The 21508-nt window shown below is 35.4% G+C and overlaps 1 protein-coding gene across 1 annotated transcript; it reads left to right on the top strand.

The window, feature by feature from the left end:
- Nucleotides 1-771: 771 nt before the first annotated feature.
- Nucleotides 772-19689, top strand: LOC140762159 (calcium-transporting ATPase 10, plasma membrane-type-like). The gene is made up of 22 exons (XM_073099785.1): nucleotides 772-927; nucleotides 1615-1787; nucleotides 3236-3409; nucleotides 4419-4542; nucleotides 4625-4725; nucleotides 4858-4944; nucleotides 5440-5535; nucleotides 5605-5688; nucleotides 5904-6024; nucleotides 7153-7281; nucleotides 8135-8226; nucleotides 8687-8798; nucleotides 9235-9551; nucleotides 11030-11292; nucleotides 11475-11592; nucleotides 13754-13987; nucleotides 14510-14564; nucleotides 14675-16626; nucleotides 16717-16875; nucleotides 17999-18170; nucleotides 18276-18574; nucleotides 19031-19689. The coding sequence occupies exons 1-22, from the start codon at nucleotides 846-848 to the stop codon at nucleotides 19277-19279; spliced, it is 5193 nt and encodes a 1730-aa protein (XP_072955886.1). The 5' UTR covers nucleotides 772-845; the 3' UTR covers nucleotides 19280-19689.
- The last annotated feature ends 1819 nt before the right edge of the window (nucleotides 19690-21508 follow it).

A 21508-nucleotide genomic window follows, 5' to 3' on the forward strand; every position in this document is an offset into this window, starting at 1 on the left:
TTACGAGCCCATTAATGTGGGTGTTGGGGATGATTTTCATGGATTTTTCGAGCTAGCATTATATGGGCATGATTTAGGCAAATGAGCATTCTGATTGGTCTAAGCCTCTGTTCATCTGTGGAATATAAATAATTGTTTTTCTAGAACGAGCCTTTTTATTCTACTAAATATCAATTTAGCCTTTTCTGATATATATTATTCTATCGTCCTTTCACCTCTTATTTCATACAATTTTTAAAAATTAATTTAATAATAATATAAAATTATGATTTTGTTTTTTGGTTAGACAATACTTTATTACTACTACTATTGTGTATCTATTTGTCTGCCATTAATTCTCCGTACAAATTTACTATTCTTTCTTATTTTTACATTGACTTTCTGTCACATTAAACATATTATTATTCCTTATACTAATATCTAATTAAATAATATAATAACTTATATTGGTATTTTAAAAATTAAAATACTTTTTCTAAAATTAATCTTATTCTATAACAGAACGGGGCTAACAGCTCTATGACCTATAAATATCGGACTTCAAATCTCATATCTAGCTCCAGTATGATTTGGCATCACTAAATTCTGATTATAAAAGATAGATATCCTATAATATATATAATCAATGGTTAGTACTCGGTTTTTAGTGAGACATGATTTAAGTTCTGGGAAAAAAATTATTGCATAGCGAATGCTAATGGGTTGGATGTGGATCACGAAATTGAAATCCGAACCCGACATGTGATTAACCATGCCCAATCCTGCTGTGCCCATCTCCGCCGGAAAAGAATTCGCTCCGCTATTTTTCGCGGTCTTTTCTCAGTTTCCCCGTTTCCTCCTCTTAGATGTCGTCAAGGAGAAGGGAAATGGAAGGCGTCGACCGGCCATGGCAATCCTATCACACTGTCTACACCAACGCTAAAGCAGGTATTATTCTCTTCTGTTCTTTTTGTCTCCATCGTTCTCACTAGGATCGCTACTTTCTGGTCATGTTCCTTCCAGATCAGCTTCTATTGGTAAGATTAGGGTTAGACTCTCTGTACTTTGTGACGGCCGTTGTTTAGGGTTTATGAGAGTTCTTGAGTCTCTGATCGTAAGAGGCAGATGTTGGTCGGACCTTTTATCATCTGAAGCTTATTGATTCGATAAAAATCCATGTTATGGATTTGGTTTGGTATGTCGAATTTAGATCTTTCTTTTGTTTTCTTGCCAAAGTTGGTGATAAGTTTACTGTTTTGAAGAGAGGAGGAGCATCCAGGCAAAAATATACAGTACTGTTAGTGATATGATGCTTGTCGATCTTCTAGCTTTAAGTGCCATGCTTAATTTTTCTTTTGCGAATTGTACATTTGTAGAAAATTGTATGCTTCTTAAATTAAGTAAACTTTAATCAGTCATATGCTGCATATCTGAATTTGGCACGATAAATTGTGAAGATTTGAATATTGTGAATGATGGTGAAGAACTATTTCTATTATTTAATGCTATTTGTGTTTCTTTCTGTATTGCTGTCAGTTATTCTAGACTATGGTGATTCCTGATTGATATGCCTCACTAGCAATGTTTATCTGTTAGATTTTAGTCCTTATATATGTGGTGTTTAATGGTTCCTAGGAATGGAAGGAGTTGACAAAGAGAAAGTGCAACGGATTATCTATGAGGCAAGCAAAGGATCAAAGTATTTTGAAAATGAGCAACGGAAGGAAGCATTTATTAAACAGAAAATAGAGAATTTGCAGGCACAGTGTGCAAAACTTACAGATAAAGATATATCTCATTTTCAGTCAGTACGTATGTTAAAGTTATATTGCTGTTAACTTGTTTTGCTTTGCAAAACTAAACATACAGTTGCCATTTTTACCAGATAAAATTGAATATTGAGGTTCCAGTTTGCTCAAAATTATAATATGTAAGCACTTGTTTTGCTTTTATCAAATTTGTTTCCATCTTATCCATGATGACCTCCTACCACGGTAGATGCGATAGTAAATTGATGTGAAACAATTAGATTGTTAGGATTCTAGAAACGATGACTATGAAAGAAAGAGAGAAAGAATAGAGTTTCATATCTCCATTCTCAACTAAGGTTTTTACATCCAAAACTCAAATTGGAGATTTCAAAAAAATGTCATTTCTTCATTTATCTTGATTGAGTAAAAAGCTAGTCTATATATAGACTTTACAAATGATAGTAAGCAAATAGCACTCTAAACAATTGCAAAAAAACAACTATAACTCTAAACACTATAAATAGCAAATGTATAATAAAAATAATTAACTTAAGACTAATTTTTTAAATGAGCAATTGGACTAATACATACGCCTGTGTAATATGCCACTGATGTCCGCATAACAAATTATGCTCTATAGCTTTGGGATGCATGTGAAGGTTATTGTGAAGCTTTTGTTTTCTAAGGCACCCCTCCCTCTCTGTCCACTATTTTCAAATTTATCCAGTATTGCTTATAGGTCTTACATGATCTATGCTAATATGGCATTCCTATGTGGAAATATGGTCGAATTGATATTGAGTTCTTATATGCATATCCATGTTCCTTTTCTTGCTTGATAGTTATCTTTTGTCTTGAGATAAGTCTCTGTATCTGGTAATCTTCTGGTACAATCACTTGAACAAGGAAGATATGGAGGTTCTATATCTTTTACTTGTCTTTGAATTTTGTCTTGAAGGCTTGAAACTGTTATCCTGCATTTGATGCCTAGTATCTCTAGTAATTGTTTAAGTGAAAAACAAAACTTGATAACCAATCAATAGAAAAGATGAGCAGATGTTTGTTCTAATCATTCACAATAGAATATAAACCAGACAGTTTTTAGACATCTACATTTAAATATGATCATACCATGCATGTTTACACTTTACATAAAAGTTGTAGTTAACATGTCTAAGGTTTATTATATTAGTTTATGGTTAATGGTCATTATTTTATCAATTATGTCAGAATTTTCTCTTTTATCAACTTTTTATTTATTGGTCATTCTTTTTGTTTCCCGGTATGTAGAAAAAGCTACCGGATCTCATTTTCCTCCGTTTTTCCTTGAATCGCATGTGAGAAATTAACCCATTTCAATTACACCAGAAAATAAAAAGATCAAATAGCTACTGAATCTCTTCATTATTGTAGTTTTCTAGATTTCAATGTATTATATTATGTGGCCATTTTTTTGACAACCTGATAAGCACGCACTCTAATATGGATATCACATTGCCTTTCAGGTTGCTGATAAAAAAATATTAGAGCTGGAAGCTTCACGCGATCTTACAAAACTATGGTTGCACTCTGATATGGATGCTTTTTATGCTGCTGTCGAGACATTGGATGATCCATCATTGAAGGGAAAACCACTGGCAGTTGGTAGCATGTCTATGATATGTACTGCAACTTATGAGGTATTTGTTTCTTGTTCATGTTTGTTGAGATAAACTTTCCTATTTCAATAGACCAGTTTCAATGGGGAATCGGTCGATCTCGAGCCATGTCAGACCTGTTTTGGTTGGATTGGCTAAAACCATCTTATATGAGTTAGTGAAGTGGAGAGTAGACATCCATATACCTTCTCTCTATGTGATACACATTGACAAAGTCCTTCGATGCAGATTCATTGAATTAGATGTCTGGCGAGCTCCTCCTATGGCGGACTCTTCTGTAGCAACAGAGAGAGGAGGGGGAGGGGGGAAGAGAGGGAGAGTGCGAGGGAGAGGATAAAAGACTGAGATTTCTTATTTTTTTGAGGTAAGAGTGAGAGATGAAGTTAGAGATGGCGAAGAGATCGAGAGAAGGATTGTGGGGGATAGAACTAGTGGAGAGAGTCCAAGTTGGAGGGAGTGTGAGGGGAAGAGTGGGAGAGAGGCAAAGAAGAAGACCTTTTATTTGTGTGGAGAGAAAAAGAGAGAGTGAATGGAAGAAGGGGAGAGAGAAAGATTGAGAAAGTAGTTTTTTTTTTTACTTTATGTGAGTAATTTGTATTCTATATCTTTATATCATTATTTTTTAAACTTTTAAGAAATTTTATGTATTTTAGAATTTATGTAATTAAAAATAATCTGATACCAAAATGACTGGTATGGATGGCCAATTTGCTATATTTTTTTTTCGGAAGGCTAATCCCGATACTCAGAACCTTACTTGGGAATGGTTTAAGTCCTGAGACCAGGGATGACATGATCATTCTAATGGCATCCTCATGGCCTCATGGTAGATGCCTCTCATTAGCTAAAACTTGGAGTTGATCAAGAGCTCACTCAAGCTAACCATGTGGGGCAAGCTCACATCTTGTCTCCTATAATGAGAAAGGTCTTGAACGGTGTATTGTCTTAGTTGCCTAGGACCTGATTCTCACTTATTATATCCTTGACTGTGTTTTTATGATAAGTTTGACTTCAATTTTGTTTGATACAGGCAAGGAAATTTGGGGTTCGTGCAGCAATGCCTGGTTTTATTGGGCGTAAATTATGTCCAAACTTGATTTTCGTGCCAACGAATTTCAAGAAGTATACGCACTTCAGTGAATTGACAAGAAATGGTATGAGACCTTACTTTCTGAATAGCTGGTAGCTAGGTTATCTGCACTACCTGATAATTATGTTATCATTTTCTTCTCTAAGTTTTCCGGAAGTATGATCCTGAGTTCATTGCGACAAGTCTGGATGAGGCATATCTCAATATTACTGAAACTTGCATTAAGAGAGGCATTACCAGCGAGGAAGTAAGTTTCAGCTTGATCAACCAGAAGATTAATCTTTTAAAGAGTTAATTTGCTTGTTTCACTGGTTTTACTATTTTTATCAGTACAGTTGTGCAGAATATTGATTAACTAAATGTTCTTGTTTCTGCGAAGGTTGCTGCGGAACTTAGGAATGCTATTTATCAGGAAACTGGTCTTACCTGTAGTATTGGAGTGGCTCCCAACCGCTTGCTTGCCAAGGTTGTCTTGTGTAACTTGTTGATTATTAGTTATTCCAGTTAGCACTCGAAAGAAGTTGCATGCAATTGTGAAAAAACATTGATGGTGCACATGCCATCATTATCAGATAATATGCTAATAAAGAACCCAGAAGGAAACAAATTTACTTAGAGTTTACAAATGACTTTAGAATTCTGTTAAACTTCATCTCATGATCTTCATAACCTGTGCTAGAATATCTGCTTGATTACTGAAGTGATATCCTGTTACAACTTAGAGGTTGCTAAGAAGTTGATGTTTCATGGTTGTTTCAGTTTTTTGGTTATGATACCAGGAGAATAATTCTTCTGACAATGTTAATCAAATTGGATAAATGATTTCACAAACATTATTTTTTATTCTACATTATTTGATGTTACTTTAGCAGGGTCAGATATCAAGAATATTAAATATGCTGATTCATCATTATTCATGATTCTTTTCATGAAATATGTACTTTCTATTGTCTCTTGCTAGGTTTGCTCAGATATAAACAAGCCTGATGGACAGTTTATTTTACCAAATGATCGGGATGCCGTTGTGACCTTCATATTGTCATTACCGATAAGAAAGGTACTCTGATGCCCTTTCATGAACTCTCAGCTTCATATAACATTTTCAAGTTTCTGTATATGTATATAGGCACATACATATATCTACATGTGTGCCTGTATATATGTGCCTGTATGTGGTTACTCTTGGCTGCCATGTGTTGGTCCAAGCTATGTAAGTTTCTGTCATCTTTCTAGTTACAAGGTTTTTTTTGTAAAAATTTTAACTTTTTTGTGTTCCCATATTCCCAATGACCTTTGAAATGCTTGATTTTCTTTGATCCACTGAAAATTGTAAATGGAACTCAGTTTTCAGTTCTATATATTTGATCAGAAATAATTTAGATGCCCATGAAGGCTGATATGTTGCTTAAAGATATTTGGATGCAGATAGGTGGTATTGGTAAGGTGACAGAACATATTTTAAGGGACGTATTTGGTATCAGTACGTGTGAAGAGGTGCTGCAAAAGGGTGCTCTCCTATGTGCGCTATTTTCGGATTGTTCAACTGGTTGGTAGTTACCTGTTAATCTAATATTTTTAGACCTTTTGATTTGCACATTGTTGACTATATAATTAGCATGACATGCGGCAACTTATATTGGCATCCTTTGCCTCGTACAAATTTTTGAGATCATCTTCTAAGCTTCTCCTAGAGGTTATGTACTTATGGTTATATTGGATATGTTATCGAGGTATGTGGTGTAAATCCTTAATGGTAAATGGACATCCAAGTGCACGAGGATCCTGCTGATAATTGGTTTAGTGAGGGCAAGATTTAGGCAGCCTTACCCCGTTATCTGAGAGTCTGTTCCTGTTAGTCACACCTGGACACCACCTGGGTGTGTTTGGCATGAAAAAACCATGTTAGACCTGATTTTTCTAGGTGAAATTTACCTATCAGGCTTCTAGTTACTTGTCTCGAGAGTCAAGATTTTGGGAGCATATAAAGATTAATATCTGTTGAATTCTCAGGATACAATGTTGCAGAAGTTCTACTTGTGGCAGTAATTGGACTTGGGTTAAATGTTTTAATGCTTTTTTCTTTCTTTTTTTGGTTTTCTAAACTCTAGTATACACTTTAGAGGGTGTCACTTAGTTCAACAGTAAGGATTGATTCGATTGACACCATGCACCTATTATCACAGATTCTGGTTAGTAAGGATAATTCTTTGTATGTCTTGTCCTACCAAGGTCCTGCACTGGTGAGAGTTAGTGAATTGAATTTCATTTTTAAATGGTGTTAACATTCTTGTTCTGAATTTATTGATATTCTCATGCATATTAACTTGCAGTTTTTGTACACATTGAATTTTCAACAATTGTATATCCCACTTAATTAGTTAATTCTCTTTATTACTTATCAACTGGCATGCTCAGAAATACAAGTAAAACATTCCTATTCACGATTCTTCCAGCAGAGCAAGTCCTGTTTCCTAAAAAAAATGTTTTCTCTTATTCCTATTAATTGCACATTTTTAAATTTTCAGCTTTTCTTTTCTATTATTTAGTCTTTTTATGAGATAATATGGAAAAAAATTTTGTTGCAATATCTGCTGTGAATTTTCTTCTTGTTCATGACAACCTTTTTTATATAACAGTGCCACGTAACAACATTTTCTCTTTTTCCCTTTTCTAGATTTCTTTCTTTCTGTGGGGCTTGGTTTAGGGAGAACAGATACTCCTGAACATAAGTTGCGCAAGAGTATCAGCTGCGAGAGAACTTTCACCCCTTGTGGTGATGCTTCGTTGCTTTTCCAGCAGTTAGGTAAAAATGCTTAACATTTACCTGGATACAAGTTTCCCTGTTGCCGGTCTTTTAATAACATGTTTATAAGAGATTAAAAACTATCATTGATGCAAACTGTCTAACCACAAAATTTGCAGTTGATCAAGTTGGTTGGCACCATTCTATTATTTCTTGAAATTGAAGATCATTTCCTTCTTACTATAGATTGGTATATTTTAATGCCTCAGAGGTTGTCCACATAGTGTTGAAGGACTAAGTGTATTTTCTGCTAGTTGCTACTATCCCATGAGAATCTATATAAAATTTTAAAATTTTGATATTGAGGCTAAACGATGCATATGTTTTGAACTGTGTTATATTAAAGAAATACATTTGAAAGAAAGTAGATATATTCTTTTCCCAATTGAATAATTATGCTATATTTGACGAGGAAACATCATAAGAAGGTGCAAATTAAGGGTTAGTGGGACTTGACATTCATTATGACTAGGAGAGCCAGAGTTTTGATAATTCTTGGGTTGAATTTGGTGATCTTTAAATTGTGCGATCAGACAAATAGGTGGTTTAAACATAGTTAGAGAAAGCGGTTTCTTCTTTTCTTGGTGCATTACTAATATTTTTTCATGAATGTCCTTTATTCATGGCTCTAAATGTTCATAACTGAATTTTCCCAGCACATTGCACCTTTTGCCATATCTGTTGATGTTCCTTTTGTTTCATTATCTTCTTTGGGAAGATGTATCCTATTCTAATTGAACTGTCATATTGAAACATCTCATAAATTATCTTCCACATTTGTTGGTTTTAGAGCATGGTTCATAGATATCTTGCACTACTTGCCAGCTAATTACAGAGTGTTTTTCCATTGCAGCTGATATTGCAGAAACATTATCATGTGACATGCAGAAGGAATGCTTGTGGGGACGAAATTTGACGCTAAAGTTGAAGTCTGCATCTTTTGAGGTCTGTTGGATTTCTATTCATTTGCCTTTTCGTCATCCCCTCTTTTGCTATGTATTGCTTAGCACAAGCTTCTGCAAATCTTTTTCTTAGCAAATTTACATCCTTTTAGATGCTAAGGCACATGGACATCATTTTGTTGAATCTTGTAGATCATTGCACATCAGAGATACATTATATATGCTGAATTATGAATTAAAGTTTTATCCTGATCCAGGCCTGAAACTAGTATTTTACTGGTTTTGGGCAGAAATCGCTCATATTAGGCTGGAATAGGCTGGTTTCAGAACCATTTTGGCCAATACATCCAATACATCTCATTTCTCGGAGCATCCGATCCCAATCATAAAACAACACTTAGAACCTTGTGCTGAATTAATTATTTATAGGAAATAGTTTGGTATTGTGAATCCTTACCACCGATGCTCTATAATGTTTGTACTGATAAATCAGCTAATTCCAGGTTCGGACAAGAGCAGTATCTATGCAGAAATACATTAACTCAAAGGACGATATCCTCTTATATGCTTCCAAGTTGCTAAAGGCAGAACTTCCTCTTTCTTTGAGATTAATAGGTATGGGATATGGAGATTGTGTAGCCTTCAAGCTTTCTTTGTATAAATTTATAATTTTCACTTCTTCACTGTAAACAACGCATGTACTAAGTTTATTTGATGTTCAGTCTTTTAAAATGTACTTAAGCTTGTAGAGATATGAGAGCACTTGATGTGACAAAGGATCTGGCACTAGGTAGAGATGAATGGAGGAAAATGATTCATATAGCAGACTCCAATTGGTTGTTGTTGACTGTTGAGGTTCTTATGTGAGTAAATGTTCATAATTTTTTTTTCCTCGTGACATCTTAGTCAACCTCCTAGGTTAGCCTTTTCAGGAGAAACACTAATTTTGGTCTTTTGATTTTAACACGGGGTACACTTTTGAAGTCCTTTTCCATTTCCGATTGGTCTTTTGATTCTTTTCAACAAATGCAATTGAAATTTATCTTGACAGGTCTGCGTATGTCTCAGTTTGGTGATGATAAACATAGTTCACTTGACCCCACACAGACAACCCTCACGAGATATGCTATCTCAGGAGATATCAATTCTAGAGGTAAGGAAACATGGAGTTTGAAGGCCAGTGAAGAGCATCTGTTGCATGATATTGGAAGTAATGCCTCATTGCACCAGCAAAGCTCCTTGAGTGATGATAATTTGTTTCCTCATGATGACAAGGAAAACTTACTTGAATATGATGAGCCAGCCATCTTAAAGAAGTGCATATGCTCTGGTGACATAGATGATGTTGAAGATAGATACCTTGCAAAGGTGCATAGCTTTTCCCTTATATTTTCCATCTTAATTCATTCTTCACTTAGAATGACTTCTCTGCTTCATAAGAATCCCTTTTATAAAGATTGATTTCACTATCTTTAGACTTTTCACACCAAATGGGAATGATAATAGTAAATTCTGTATTTATAGTGAGACCTGGGTTGCATCTTTTGTGTTATTGGTTAAGTACAGAGGGAAATTTATTTTGAACAAAACGGCTGAGTGGAGTTGCAAGGATTTTAATTCTATAACTATTATTGATGTATTAAAAGTCTAAAATAAATGCTACAACTAATTTAATTTTGGGATGCAGTTAAAGAAAAGAGTATCTTTTTATTGGTGGTTTCAAACTTTAACACCTATATTATGATCTGCTACACAAAGACTGCAAGACTTCCAGAGAACACATCAAGGATTCAAGGCTCTCTTGAGAAGAATGTCTGAATCCTCTGTATGATGGTGTCTGATGCATTTTATCAGATACATGCTCAAGAATGTTGTGACCATGGTTGGAAATGAAATTGTTAATGGGAATTTATCTATCTGAGTTCCGTCGATTATCTAAGTTCCCTTTCTTGAAAACTCTTAGAGTTCTGTTTTCCGTGTTTGTGGAAGACCACTGTGAAAGGGCGCCAAAGAGATTTAAGGCTCTCGCCAAAGCATAATATGTGGAGGGCAACATATATGTAGCCTTACCTCTATTGTTGAAGAGCGTTCTTTTCATGAATCTGTGAGACAAGAGTACATGTGCCATCAGACTGACAACTTCTAGTGTTATGGAAAACTACAATCACTTAACTTTGAAACATAGATTGCAAAATGTATGAAGTGAACAGGTAAGGTAATTGGTGTTATTTTCCAAGCTACAACCACCAATATATTTAGCGCAACATTCTGTTCTGTAGTATATTTTGTTTTAATTCTTAGGAAAACATGCTTTCTGGTTATCCTTGTTTTTTTTATTTTCAGTTCTAGTTTTTTGTTTTGTTCTTCATGGTTCAGCAGAAGAGCAAGTAAAATTCTGCAAAGCACCGAATGTGTTCACTGGAAATTCTTTTGTTACTGCTGATCTCAGCAGACAACATAGTTGGGCATATTTTGTGTTGGCCCTTCACTGGATGCTTGTTTATTGCATTGTGGTAACCAAAGGTGATATGAGAGCCAGTAGAACATTTACATCACTATCCAGCATTCTTGTTTGAGATTAATGTACTTCCTATGTTCTTTTGTTTTAATTGATGTATTAGGTTATGAGGTGTCCTTATCATTGTGTTCTATGCTGCACATATTGTATTCTTTCTGGTAATCCAACAATTCTAACAATCATATCATTGCAGTTGGATCTCATGCGTTAATCTTGTATAGTTGTTTTATGTCAAAGTTTAACTGACATTCATTTGCTATATTTGAACTTGGTTTAGCTTGACTGTCAACCTACGTCAAATTCTTTTCTTGTTGGTGTCTTCATTTAGTGGGGCCAAGATCCATCTTCTCTGCAATGTGAGAGCAGTGAGGGAACAGGCAAGCTCAACAACATTGATGATCATCAAATACTCGCCTCGTCTGGTCAAATGGTTAAGCCTTCATGGATAGATGGCTACATTTGCTCTCTTTGTGGAATCGAGCTACCTCCGAGCTTTGAGGATGAGAGGCAAGAACATTTAGACTACCACCTAGCTGAGGCACTTCAAGAGGAAGAAGCAATGCAAAACTGGGGACACCTTAAAAAGGGGAGGTATATATTCTTGTTCTTCATTGTTTCTCAACTCAAATTATGTAATAGTTCAGGCATTGGACTTTTTGGTTTGATAGAGATCAAGAATCTCTGATGGCAACTTTATAACAGCTTGTCTTCAAATCAAACAGCGTGATGTTTTGACCTAATTAATTATATATCCCTGATGGCTTTTCTATCAGGTCCCTTCAGAAGGCGTCACATGCTACACCTAACGGCCGGAAGAAGCAGAAGGCTTCCTCTAAAGAGGGAAAACAAATACCTATTGATGCCTTCTTCTCCAAGGGCAAGAAAGGCACGTAACGTTAGCATTCTTTTAGGGAGGAAAATAAGTTTTGCCCCCATTATAGCTTTTTAACCTTAATAAAGTTATAATGTAAGTCACTGGTCCATCAAGTGTGTAACAAAGTTTCAGTTGTCTGTAGGTAATATGATCGTTGCTTATGAGGCATAATATATGATATTGCTCTACCTTAAAGTTTATTTAAAAAATATAATAAAAAGAAAACAAAAAGAACACCAAAGAACCTTGCCAAAGATTCATTCTTAGGTATGTTTTCATTTTCAAACTTATTAGACAAATAGATGAGTTTCGAAACTATACGAAGAACTAAGCTGAATTGCTTTCGGTAGAAGTGACTATCTATGAAAGTGAGCAGTTTTTTTAGTTATGTATATATTTTTTATTTTATTTTCAATGTTGTTATTTGCTGTTATAGTTATTATATCTACGCATATAGAATCACTGATCTTGAAAGTGAATTGCCTTGAGAGAGAGTTAAAACTATTTCTTCAAATAGTTTATAAGTTTGTCTATTTTTTAAATAAGTTTGAAAAATAGTTTTCTGGGTAGAAAAGTTCTGGAAATCGACTGCCATGAGCCTATCATTTCAATTGGCTTGTTAATATATATATTTTCTTAATAAGTTTAAGAAATAAACTAAGTTTATAAAAAAAAAAATAAATCTCATCAAAAGGCCTAACTTAGTTTCTAAAGAATATTTTTAGAAAGAGAGTATGTAAAGATAACTCTTTTAACTCAGTAGATAAGTCTTACAAATTTATAGTAGAGATTATGAGTTTCAATCTCTCTTAAATATTAAAGTTAATATTTAACAATTTTTTTTATTACAACACCATATGTGATGAATTTTCTATAAAAAATTATATTTCGGTAGTTTGGTAACACTAGGGTAGATACACTTTCCTTCCTTTGTAAATTAAAAAAAGACTTAATTATATTTTGACCCCGTACTTTGACTAAGTTTTATTTTACCTTCGTATACTATAAAAACGTATAAATATTCTTTTAGAATTTGAAAAATTATAACTAAATTTAGTTGTTAGCTTTACTAAAGTTAAAACACACGTGAGTTATTTTTAAATAGACTAAATTTCTCATCTTTTTCCTCTAAGAAGAAGAGTTCTAATTATCTTGCACACTTCTCTTCGTATCTACATAGACATGAAAATATATAATTACCAGATGGCTCAGTGTAGTGGTTGTAGCTATCAAATTTGGAGTTTTAGCTATTTTATTTGACATAGAAAAGAAGCTTTGTGCATGAATTTCTGCTTGCAAGGAGACATCCGAGATGTATTGAAAGCAATACCTAATTATTGCTTCAGAAATTCCGAACCGTATAACAACGGGAGCTACACATCCATTTCCTAGTTTATTTTGTAAATATTTAATAGTCAACACAACTAAGTCGCCTAAGGAGAGAAGAGGGCAGATTAGTCCCACTCCTTCCCTTTGTTGATTAAAGAGAAGAATGGAAAAAGATGGGACTAGAAGGGGGAAAAAAAAGGGTGAAGCATTTTTCTTTCTTTCTCTCTTCTTCTAACGTAGCACAACTATGACGATATTAGGCGAAGAGCAATTCAATCAGTAATAGAAAAATATAGATAGATAATTTTAAGTTATCAGTTAATAAAATTTAATATTTTTCTCCAACGACATAGGGATAGAAATATAAAAGGATTTATAGCTTTCTAAAAATATAAAAGGAAGGTAAAGTAATATGGAATCAAAATGGGGGAGAGAAAAAGCTAAAAAAAGAAGAGGCCGGTTAACGGGCCCAGAAATTTAAAGTATCCACCGACTAACCGTCCAATAATTTGATGACCAAGAAAGAAGACGACGAGAACTTTTAATTCTATCAAACCAGTAGGCAGTATAGTAGCTGATGCCGAATTCTTCCGTTCACCCTAACATTTTTCGTCACCTTCTGCCTGCCCTGTTCTTTAACGTTGACCTCTCTCCTCTTCCCTTCTGTTTCGAGTCCATCTCCATTATTATTAGAAACAAAACCCTTCCAAATCCACACCACCACTAACCCCACATCTCGCCGCTCTCTTCCTCCTCGCCCTCCACTCCCCCATTTAATTATAAATTTTATTTATCTCAGTCGCCCGTGAATTCCGCGTAGTAATACTTAATCCGAAGTCTTATAGGTAGGATTGGAGGAAGGCGATCCATCTCTGCGATCTTTTAGGGTTTTTGGGAGGGGAGAAGATGGAGAGCTACTTGAACGAAAACTTCGGCGGGGTGAAGGCGAAGAACTCGTCGGAGGAGGCGCTCCGGCGATGGAGGAAGCTGTGCGGGGTCGTGAAGAACCCTAAGAGGAGGTTTCGTTTCACCGCCAACCTCTCCAAGCGATCCGAAGCCGAGGCCATGAAACGGACCAATCAGGTGAGGACTCTGTTCTTCTTCTTGTTCTGTTCCTGTAATTTGACGCGATTGGATTTAGATTCATGTCAGTTTGATTGATACGTGAGAAAGGATAGTTTACTTTCAGAGTGAGACGACGGTCTTAGGAGATGGACGAAATTTAGATCTCAAGGAAATGGAATGTTTGCGGTTCTTGTTTCTTGCAACACTATGCCTTCTCTTAATTTGCAATAAATTGTTGCTTTCTTGTTGGTGTAGGTCATCAAAATTGATCTTGGTTTGTATACACATCCAATGTAGAGTGATCATGTACTCTAAACTCCTTTAAACTTTTAAGTAAACAAGTGCCTCTTCTTTCCACTTGTTTTCTTCTCAGATGTCATAAGTTGTGATGCATAGAACCTAAAATCTTAAACTTGTCAATCTATTATCTATGTTTCCACTGGATGGACTTCCAGATACCCAAATAAACCTCTTATGTGTGATGACATAGAATGTTGCATATAATTAATGATTTTTTTGTGTCTTCATTGCATATTTCAGGAGAAATTGCGGGTTGCTGTTTTAGTTTCGAAAGCTGCACTTCAGTTCATACATGGTAAATTTCTGATTACTGATTGGTCCACCCTATAGCTTGTGAAATGTATCTGCTATGGACATTATTATTATCTAAGTTTCTGCCATATTGTCTATGAAAACTGATTCCAGGTATCACATTGCGTAGTGAATATGTTGTACCTCAAGAAGTCAAGGCGGCAGGCTTTGAGATCTGTGCAGATGAGTTGGGATCAATTGTTGAAGGACATGATTTGAAGAAATTGAGGATGCACGGCGGAGTAGATGGCATTGTCAGTAAGCTTTCAACGTCAACTACCGATGGACTATCTACAGCTGAGGATAGATTGAAGTTGAGGCAAGAGATATATGGATTAAATAGGTTCACTGAAACCAAAATGCGGAGCTTTTGGGAATTTGTATGGGACGCACTTCAAGATACGACACTTATAATTCTGGCCGTGTGTGCGTTTGTATCTCTGATTGTTGGCATTGTCATGGAAGGATGGCCAAAAGGTGCACATGATGGCCTTGGAATTGTTGCAAGCATCCTTTTAGTTGTGTCAGTTACTGCAACTAGTGACTACCGGCAGTCTTTACAATTTAAGGACTTGGATAAGGAGAAAAAGAAAATCTCTATACAAGTTACAAGGAATGGATTCAGACAAAAGATATCAATTTATGATCTTCTTCCAGGTGATGTTGTCCATCTAGCTATTGGAGACCAGATACCTGCAGATGGGCTCTTTGTAACTGGATTTTCTCTACTGATTAATGAATCCAGTCTGACAGGGGAGAGCGAACCTGTCATTGTGAATGCAGAAAATCCATTCCTTTTATCTGGGACCAAGGTCCAAGATGGCACTTGCAAAATGTTGATTACAACAGTTGGGATGAGAACTCAATGGGGTAAGTTGATGTCTACTCTTAGCGAAGGAGGAGATGATGAAACTCCATTGCAGGTCAAACTAAATGGAGTTGCATCAATTATTGGGAGAATTGGTTTATTCTTTGCTGTCGTCACATTTGCAGTGCTTGCACAAGGCCTTATCAGCCAGAAATTTCATCAGGATTTTCTTTTGAACTGGTCCGGAGATGATGCGTTGGAGCTGTTAGAGTATTTTGCTATTGCAGTTACCATTGTTGTCGTGGCAGTTCCTGAAGGATTGCCCTTAGCAGTGACATTAAGCCTAGCATTCGCCATGAAGAAGATGATGAATGATAAGGCACTGGTCCGCCACCTTGCAGCTTGTGAGACTATGGGCTCAGCAACATCAATCTGCAGTGATAAGACAGGAACACTGACAACTAATCATATGACTGTTGTCAAAGCTTGCATTTGCGGAAATATTGAAGAAGTGAGCAGTCCAGAGAAAGCTATTAGTTTTTTTTCCCAAACTCCTGATGTTGCAGTTAAAACTCTTCTGCAGTCGATATTTAATAACACAGGTGGTGAAGTTGTGATGAACCAAGACGGGAAGCTCGAAATTCTAGGAACGCCAACAGAGACTGCTCTATTGGAGTTTGGCCTATCACTTGGTGGAGACTTTCAGGCAAAACGCCAAGAAACTAAGATTGTCAAGGTGGAACCTTTTAATTCTGTTAAAAAGAGGATGGGCGTTGTTCTCCAACTTCCAGAAGGAGGATATCGTGCACACTCTAAAGGTGCTTCAGAAATAGTTTTGGCTGCCTGTGACAAGTTTATTGACTCTACAGGTACTGTTGTTAGTCTTGATGAGGCAACCGTCAATCATCTTGCTTCAACAATTGAAAGTTTTGCTAGCGAAGCACTTCGGACACTTTGCCTTGCCTACAAGGATATTGGAAATGAATTCTCTGTTGAGCAGAAAATGCCAGTTGAAGGTTATACGTGCATTGGTATTGTAGGTATCAAAGATCCTGTCCGTCCAGGTGTGAATGAGTCTGTCGCGATTTGTCGGTCTGCTGGTATTACTGTGAGAATGGTGACAGGAGACAACATTAATACAGCAAAAGCAATTGCTCGTGAATGTGGTATTCTTACAGATGGAGGTCTAGCTATTGAAGGTCCTGAGTTTAGAGAAAAGAGTCTGGAAGAACTGATTGAACTAATTCCGAGAATTCAGGTTAATATTTCTTGTATCCTACACAGTTTTAGTATGTGAACAATATCTGAAATTTGTCTCCTCATTGATTTCTAAATTTCCATTTCTAAGGTTATGGCTAGATCTTCGCCCTTGGATAAACATACCCTAGTAAAGCATTTGCGCACAACATTCAATGAAGTAGTTGCTGTGACTGGTGATGGCACAAATGATGCTCCTGCACTTCATGAGGCAGATATTGGACTTGCAATGGGTATCTCAGGGACTGAGGTAATTGCTGTGAACTTCCTCAAGAAACTAAGCACTTATCATGTTTCAGAAGCAAATGAAATGAAATTTCTTTTAATATATCAGAAACATAAATATGCATCATTTAGTGATAATTATGACTTTATTGTCTATCTTATTTGGAAACTATTGTTCTTTGGTTGCTAAACTCCAACTCTTTATAGACTTTTAGTGAGGTAAAACTATGTGTTGTGGACTTAATCGAGAAAATTGTGCTAGTTTGTGGACAGATTGGAAGATTGAAGTTAATTTTAGCTATGTAATGTAGCAATTTTTATTTCAATGCATTTAAGTATGGATTCTTTTTCTCAGAATATCTGTATAAAGTTGATCTGCTGTTGGAATTAGAAGTCACTTTTGCATGAAAATCATATCCAAGACAAAGTCAAATGAAATGTAAGGAAAGTTTGTCATCAAATTGGTTTGATAGGTTGACAGCAATTACAGTTGACTCAGATCTGAAACATTTGAGTCATGCAATCAATGTGATCCCTTAAGAACAGAACAGGCAAGAAATAGCAAGTTGGTTAAAGTTGCTGATAGCAGTGACTGAACCTGTACGGTCCTGGTCTATAGTATAGAATCATTTGAAGAACCTTAGAGGCAATCTATCAAATTGGGCTCTTAGATTGTAGTAGAAAACAAATATTAGTGCTTTTGCAATTGGATTTTGCTGCAAACTTCCCATTGAGATAAGCAATCTTTGCTGGCTTCCAGCATCATGGATTGCCATTAATTTGTTTGGGTACAAATGATCCTTCACATTCTGAGCCCACTACATGATCTGGAAATAAGCTTTCACAGGGTTTCATATTGTTGATGGTTTAATTCGACACGCATACAAAAAGTTCATTTTACATATTCTTTTCTTCAGTAATTCTAATTCTCTTCATATTCTACTTTATAGAATTCCATGTTTATGATATCTAGAACTAATAGCAACCCAATTTTGTTTGTATCGATAGCTGATCTCCCTTTAAAGTTATTTCCTTGAGAAAGAACAAAATTTTCCTTTACATTTTCAATTTTCTTCATGTAGTTATATAGATGGAACCAACTGATTCCTTGCCATTAATTTATTATCATATGTATTACTTGTGTACAGGTGGCAAAAGAGAGTGCTGATGTCATAATTCTAGATGACAACTTCTCCACTATTGCTACTGTTGCAAAATGGGGGCGTTCTGTATATATCAACATTCAAAAGTTTGTGCAGTTTCAGCTCACAGTCAATGTGGTGGCACTAGTAGTTAATTTCTCTTCAGCTTGCTTTAGAGGTAACACCTGACCAAAACTTTACAATTGTGTTGAACTTATCTTTCTTGGCATTTACAATTGTGTCGAACTTATCTTTCTTGACATTCCACATTATTTTTTTCTAGGAAATGCACCACTAACTGCTGTTCAGTTACTTTGGGTCAACATGATTATGGATACCTTGGGGGCACTCGCATTAGCAACTGAACCACCTAACGATGACTTGATGAAAAGATTACCAGTCGGAAGAACAGGGAAATTCATAAGCAATACAATGTGGAGAAATATTTTGGGCCAATCGTTCTACCAATTTATAATAATCTGGTATCTCCAAACCCAAGGGAAAGAACTATTTGGGCTTGAGGACCCTGGTGCTGATCTTACACTAAATACAATTATTTTTAACTCATTTGTCTTTTGTCAAGTAAGTGCTGAGCCATTATGATTTTTCTGTTAATCTTATTTCTTTTTCCCCCTATGTTAAGATTTTGCTTGTATTGGGCAGATATTGGCCGAGTAATTAGCGTAGCTATGCTTACTTGACAAATCATTTGATTAAATTTAATATTGTATTTCTTTATCAACTGGGATCATGGTAAATAGTTGAGCAAAGATTTATAGCCTCATCTTGTGAGATAAAGATAGTAATCTTTACACACACACAAAAGATCCTGATAGCTGCTAATTGAGTAATTGCTTATTCTTACAAAGTGACAATGAATATTTTTTATATTTGTTTAGAGGTACAATCTAATAGAAATTTTGTACTTTTCTTCCAATCATATTTTTTTTTGGGTGCTATAGAAAATGGAGCGCGCCCATAAACCATCAAGAATCTTTAGTGCATGTTCTTTTCGTTGATTTCTTGTGTGTAACGCAGGTGTTCAATGAGATAAGCTCAAGGGAGATGGAGAAGATAGATGTGTTCACAGGCATCTTGCAGAACTATGTTTTCGTCGGTGTTCTTACTAGCACTGTCCTTTTCCAAGTCATCATCGTTCAGTTTCTTGGTGATTTTGCAAACACAACACCTCTTACCAGACTGGAGTGGTTTGCGAGTGTATTCATCGGGTTTCTTGGGATGCCCATCGCTGCAGCTATCAAGTTAATTCCTGTTGGAGCTACATGAAGATCAAGAAGACCAAGCATGACAACTTGGCTCCTTATCTCCCACGCTTCTGTAGCAGGTAGCTCCATGTTGAAAATTGTTATACCGGAAGAAGACAAGGAAAGAAAACCACGGTACACGACTAGCCAGTTTTGCAGCTTCTATTTTAGATCGCAGAATCCAGGATTATTTCTAGCAACTTCTTTCCTCGCCGTTCATTTGATTTATATTCCTTTTAAGATGGTAAAAGCTTATCAAGATACAGACAAATATGCTCCACTCCTTGAATTTTTTTTTTATAACAGGGAGTGATCTTTATTTCATGTCATTTCCACGTAATCTTGTTGCAGATTTGCCCTCCAGCGGTTTGTAAGGTCATTTGCATCAAAAAGCTCTGAGATTTTAGTAATAGTAAAATTGAACTTTTAGAATCTTCTTTTTTTTTTTTTTAATATTAGATACATATTATTTTTTATAATAGAGTATATATAATTTACATAGAAATTGCCCACAAGAGCTTAATCTTGCTGTTATTAAACTTAGATTATTTTTTTATGCAAATAGCCCCTGTTTGTGTGAAACCTACTCAAGGCTCCTGATAGAAATAATCCCCATAGTAGAGCTTGCTTTTAATGTTAAGTGTAGCATTTGAGAAGGTGTACGATATATAATGTTACTAGTTCTTCCCTCTCTCAAAAAAAGAAAAAGAAAAAATGAAATAAAAGTAGAGATAATGTTGGTAATTCATGTGCCAAGAGAAACCGAGACATAGTCCAAACCTCTATATAAATATGAATCAAATCTATGAACAGAGAGCTTTATTAGGTGTGTCAAATGCACTTTCCTGGAACCAACTTATTCTACCCTTCCAAGTCTCTTCATTGGTTAAGAGGTTAAGAATTCGACCCATATGCACTAGCAACCAACGAAATGGACCCCAATAATTAACTACACTTGTGCACGAATAAGCCACCTTTAATTATCCGGTATCAGTGTATTTTCTTTATCCGACATCCAAAGCTCTTAACAGTTAAACACAAGCCTGAGCTAATTTCAAGGCCTCTTTCCAGCTCTCAGAGAAATCCACAGGTGGCTCAGTTGTTGAATACTGTGCCTGGAGACCAATTCGTAAACAGTGAAAAGCTTTCACTCCCTCCTGGTTTTTCTTATGTGAAAGAAGCTTGAAGGTTCACAGAACTCTAAGTACGACTGCCTCAATCTCGAGGTTGACCACTCTGTGGATGGCTAAAATTAAGCACGGGCTAATAACACTCAAAACTTGCACACATTACATCTATATATATATATATATATAGATGAGTTAACTGACTTAGCTGATTACTTAATCTGACAGAATGAACTCTATTGAAAGTCACTTGTTCACTTGAGAGACATAGCAAATATTGTTAGTCCATTACAAAAAAAAATTAAATAGTTATCTAAGGAATAACACCAATAATCTTCATCAGATGTTAGGGGATAAAGTGTCTCTCAAGTAATCTTTTTAACAAAACCATTAGCTATTTGTAAAATTATTAATATATTATTAATGAATGATAGTTTTTATAATTTTATGTTATAATACTTCTCAATTTTAGAGAATTGATTAGGTCATAGAAGCAGAATTAACTTAAATAGTTAGAGTATTTTTTTTTTTTACTCAATTGATAAGAAGCACCGGTGGGATTTGAATCGTAGGATATTTTACGGTAATACCTGTTAACTCATTAATTACTTTAAAAACTTATGTTGTTAGAGAGAATTTGTTTTATCATTCTATACTCTGACAGAAATAAAATGAATCAAATAGTTCAACATTAAATTATGCATACTTCAACAACTAGTGAGCATCAATTAACAAGATTAAATTGCTGTTGCAACATTAGTACTCAACATAATAACAAAGACTTGAGGGGGAATTACCTAGGTTGGAAATTTAATTTAATTTTTTCTTTGGGAGCTAAAGAGAATTTATAACACAACATCCTAGGTAATAGGTATTATATCTGAATATGGTGAAGAACAGTGATTGCCAAGAAATTCCATTGCTAGTCACTAGCAAGACATTTGGTCTGGGTATTAATACTTTTCTCCTTTTGGTGTTCTACCCAAAGAGTACTATCCAATCCAACCAAACACTGCACAGAGCTTGCCTTCATGAACTACTAAAAGACAGATCATCATTCACCACAACTAATAAAAAAGAATGCCATCTTTGACCAGGTCATGCTTGGATATCTAATGCTTTTA

Source organism: Typha angustifolia, chromosome 7 (genome assembly GCF_048772165.1).
Source record: "Typha angustifolia cultivar Huaian chromosome 7, ASM4877216v1, whole genome shotgun sequence".
Lineage (NCBI taxonomy): Eukaryota > Viridiplantae > Streptophyta > Magnoliopsida > Poales > Typhaceae > Typha > Typha angustifolia.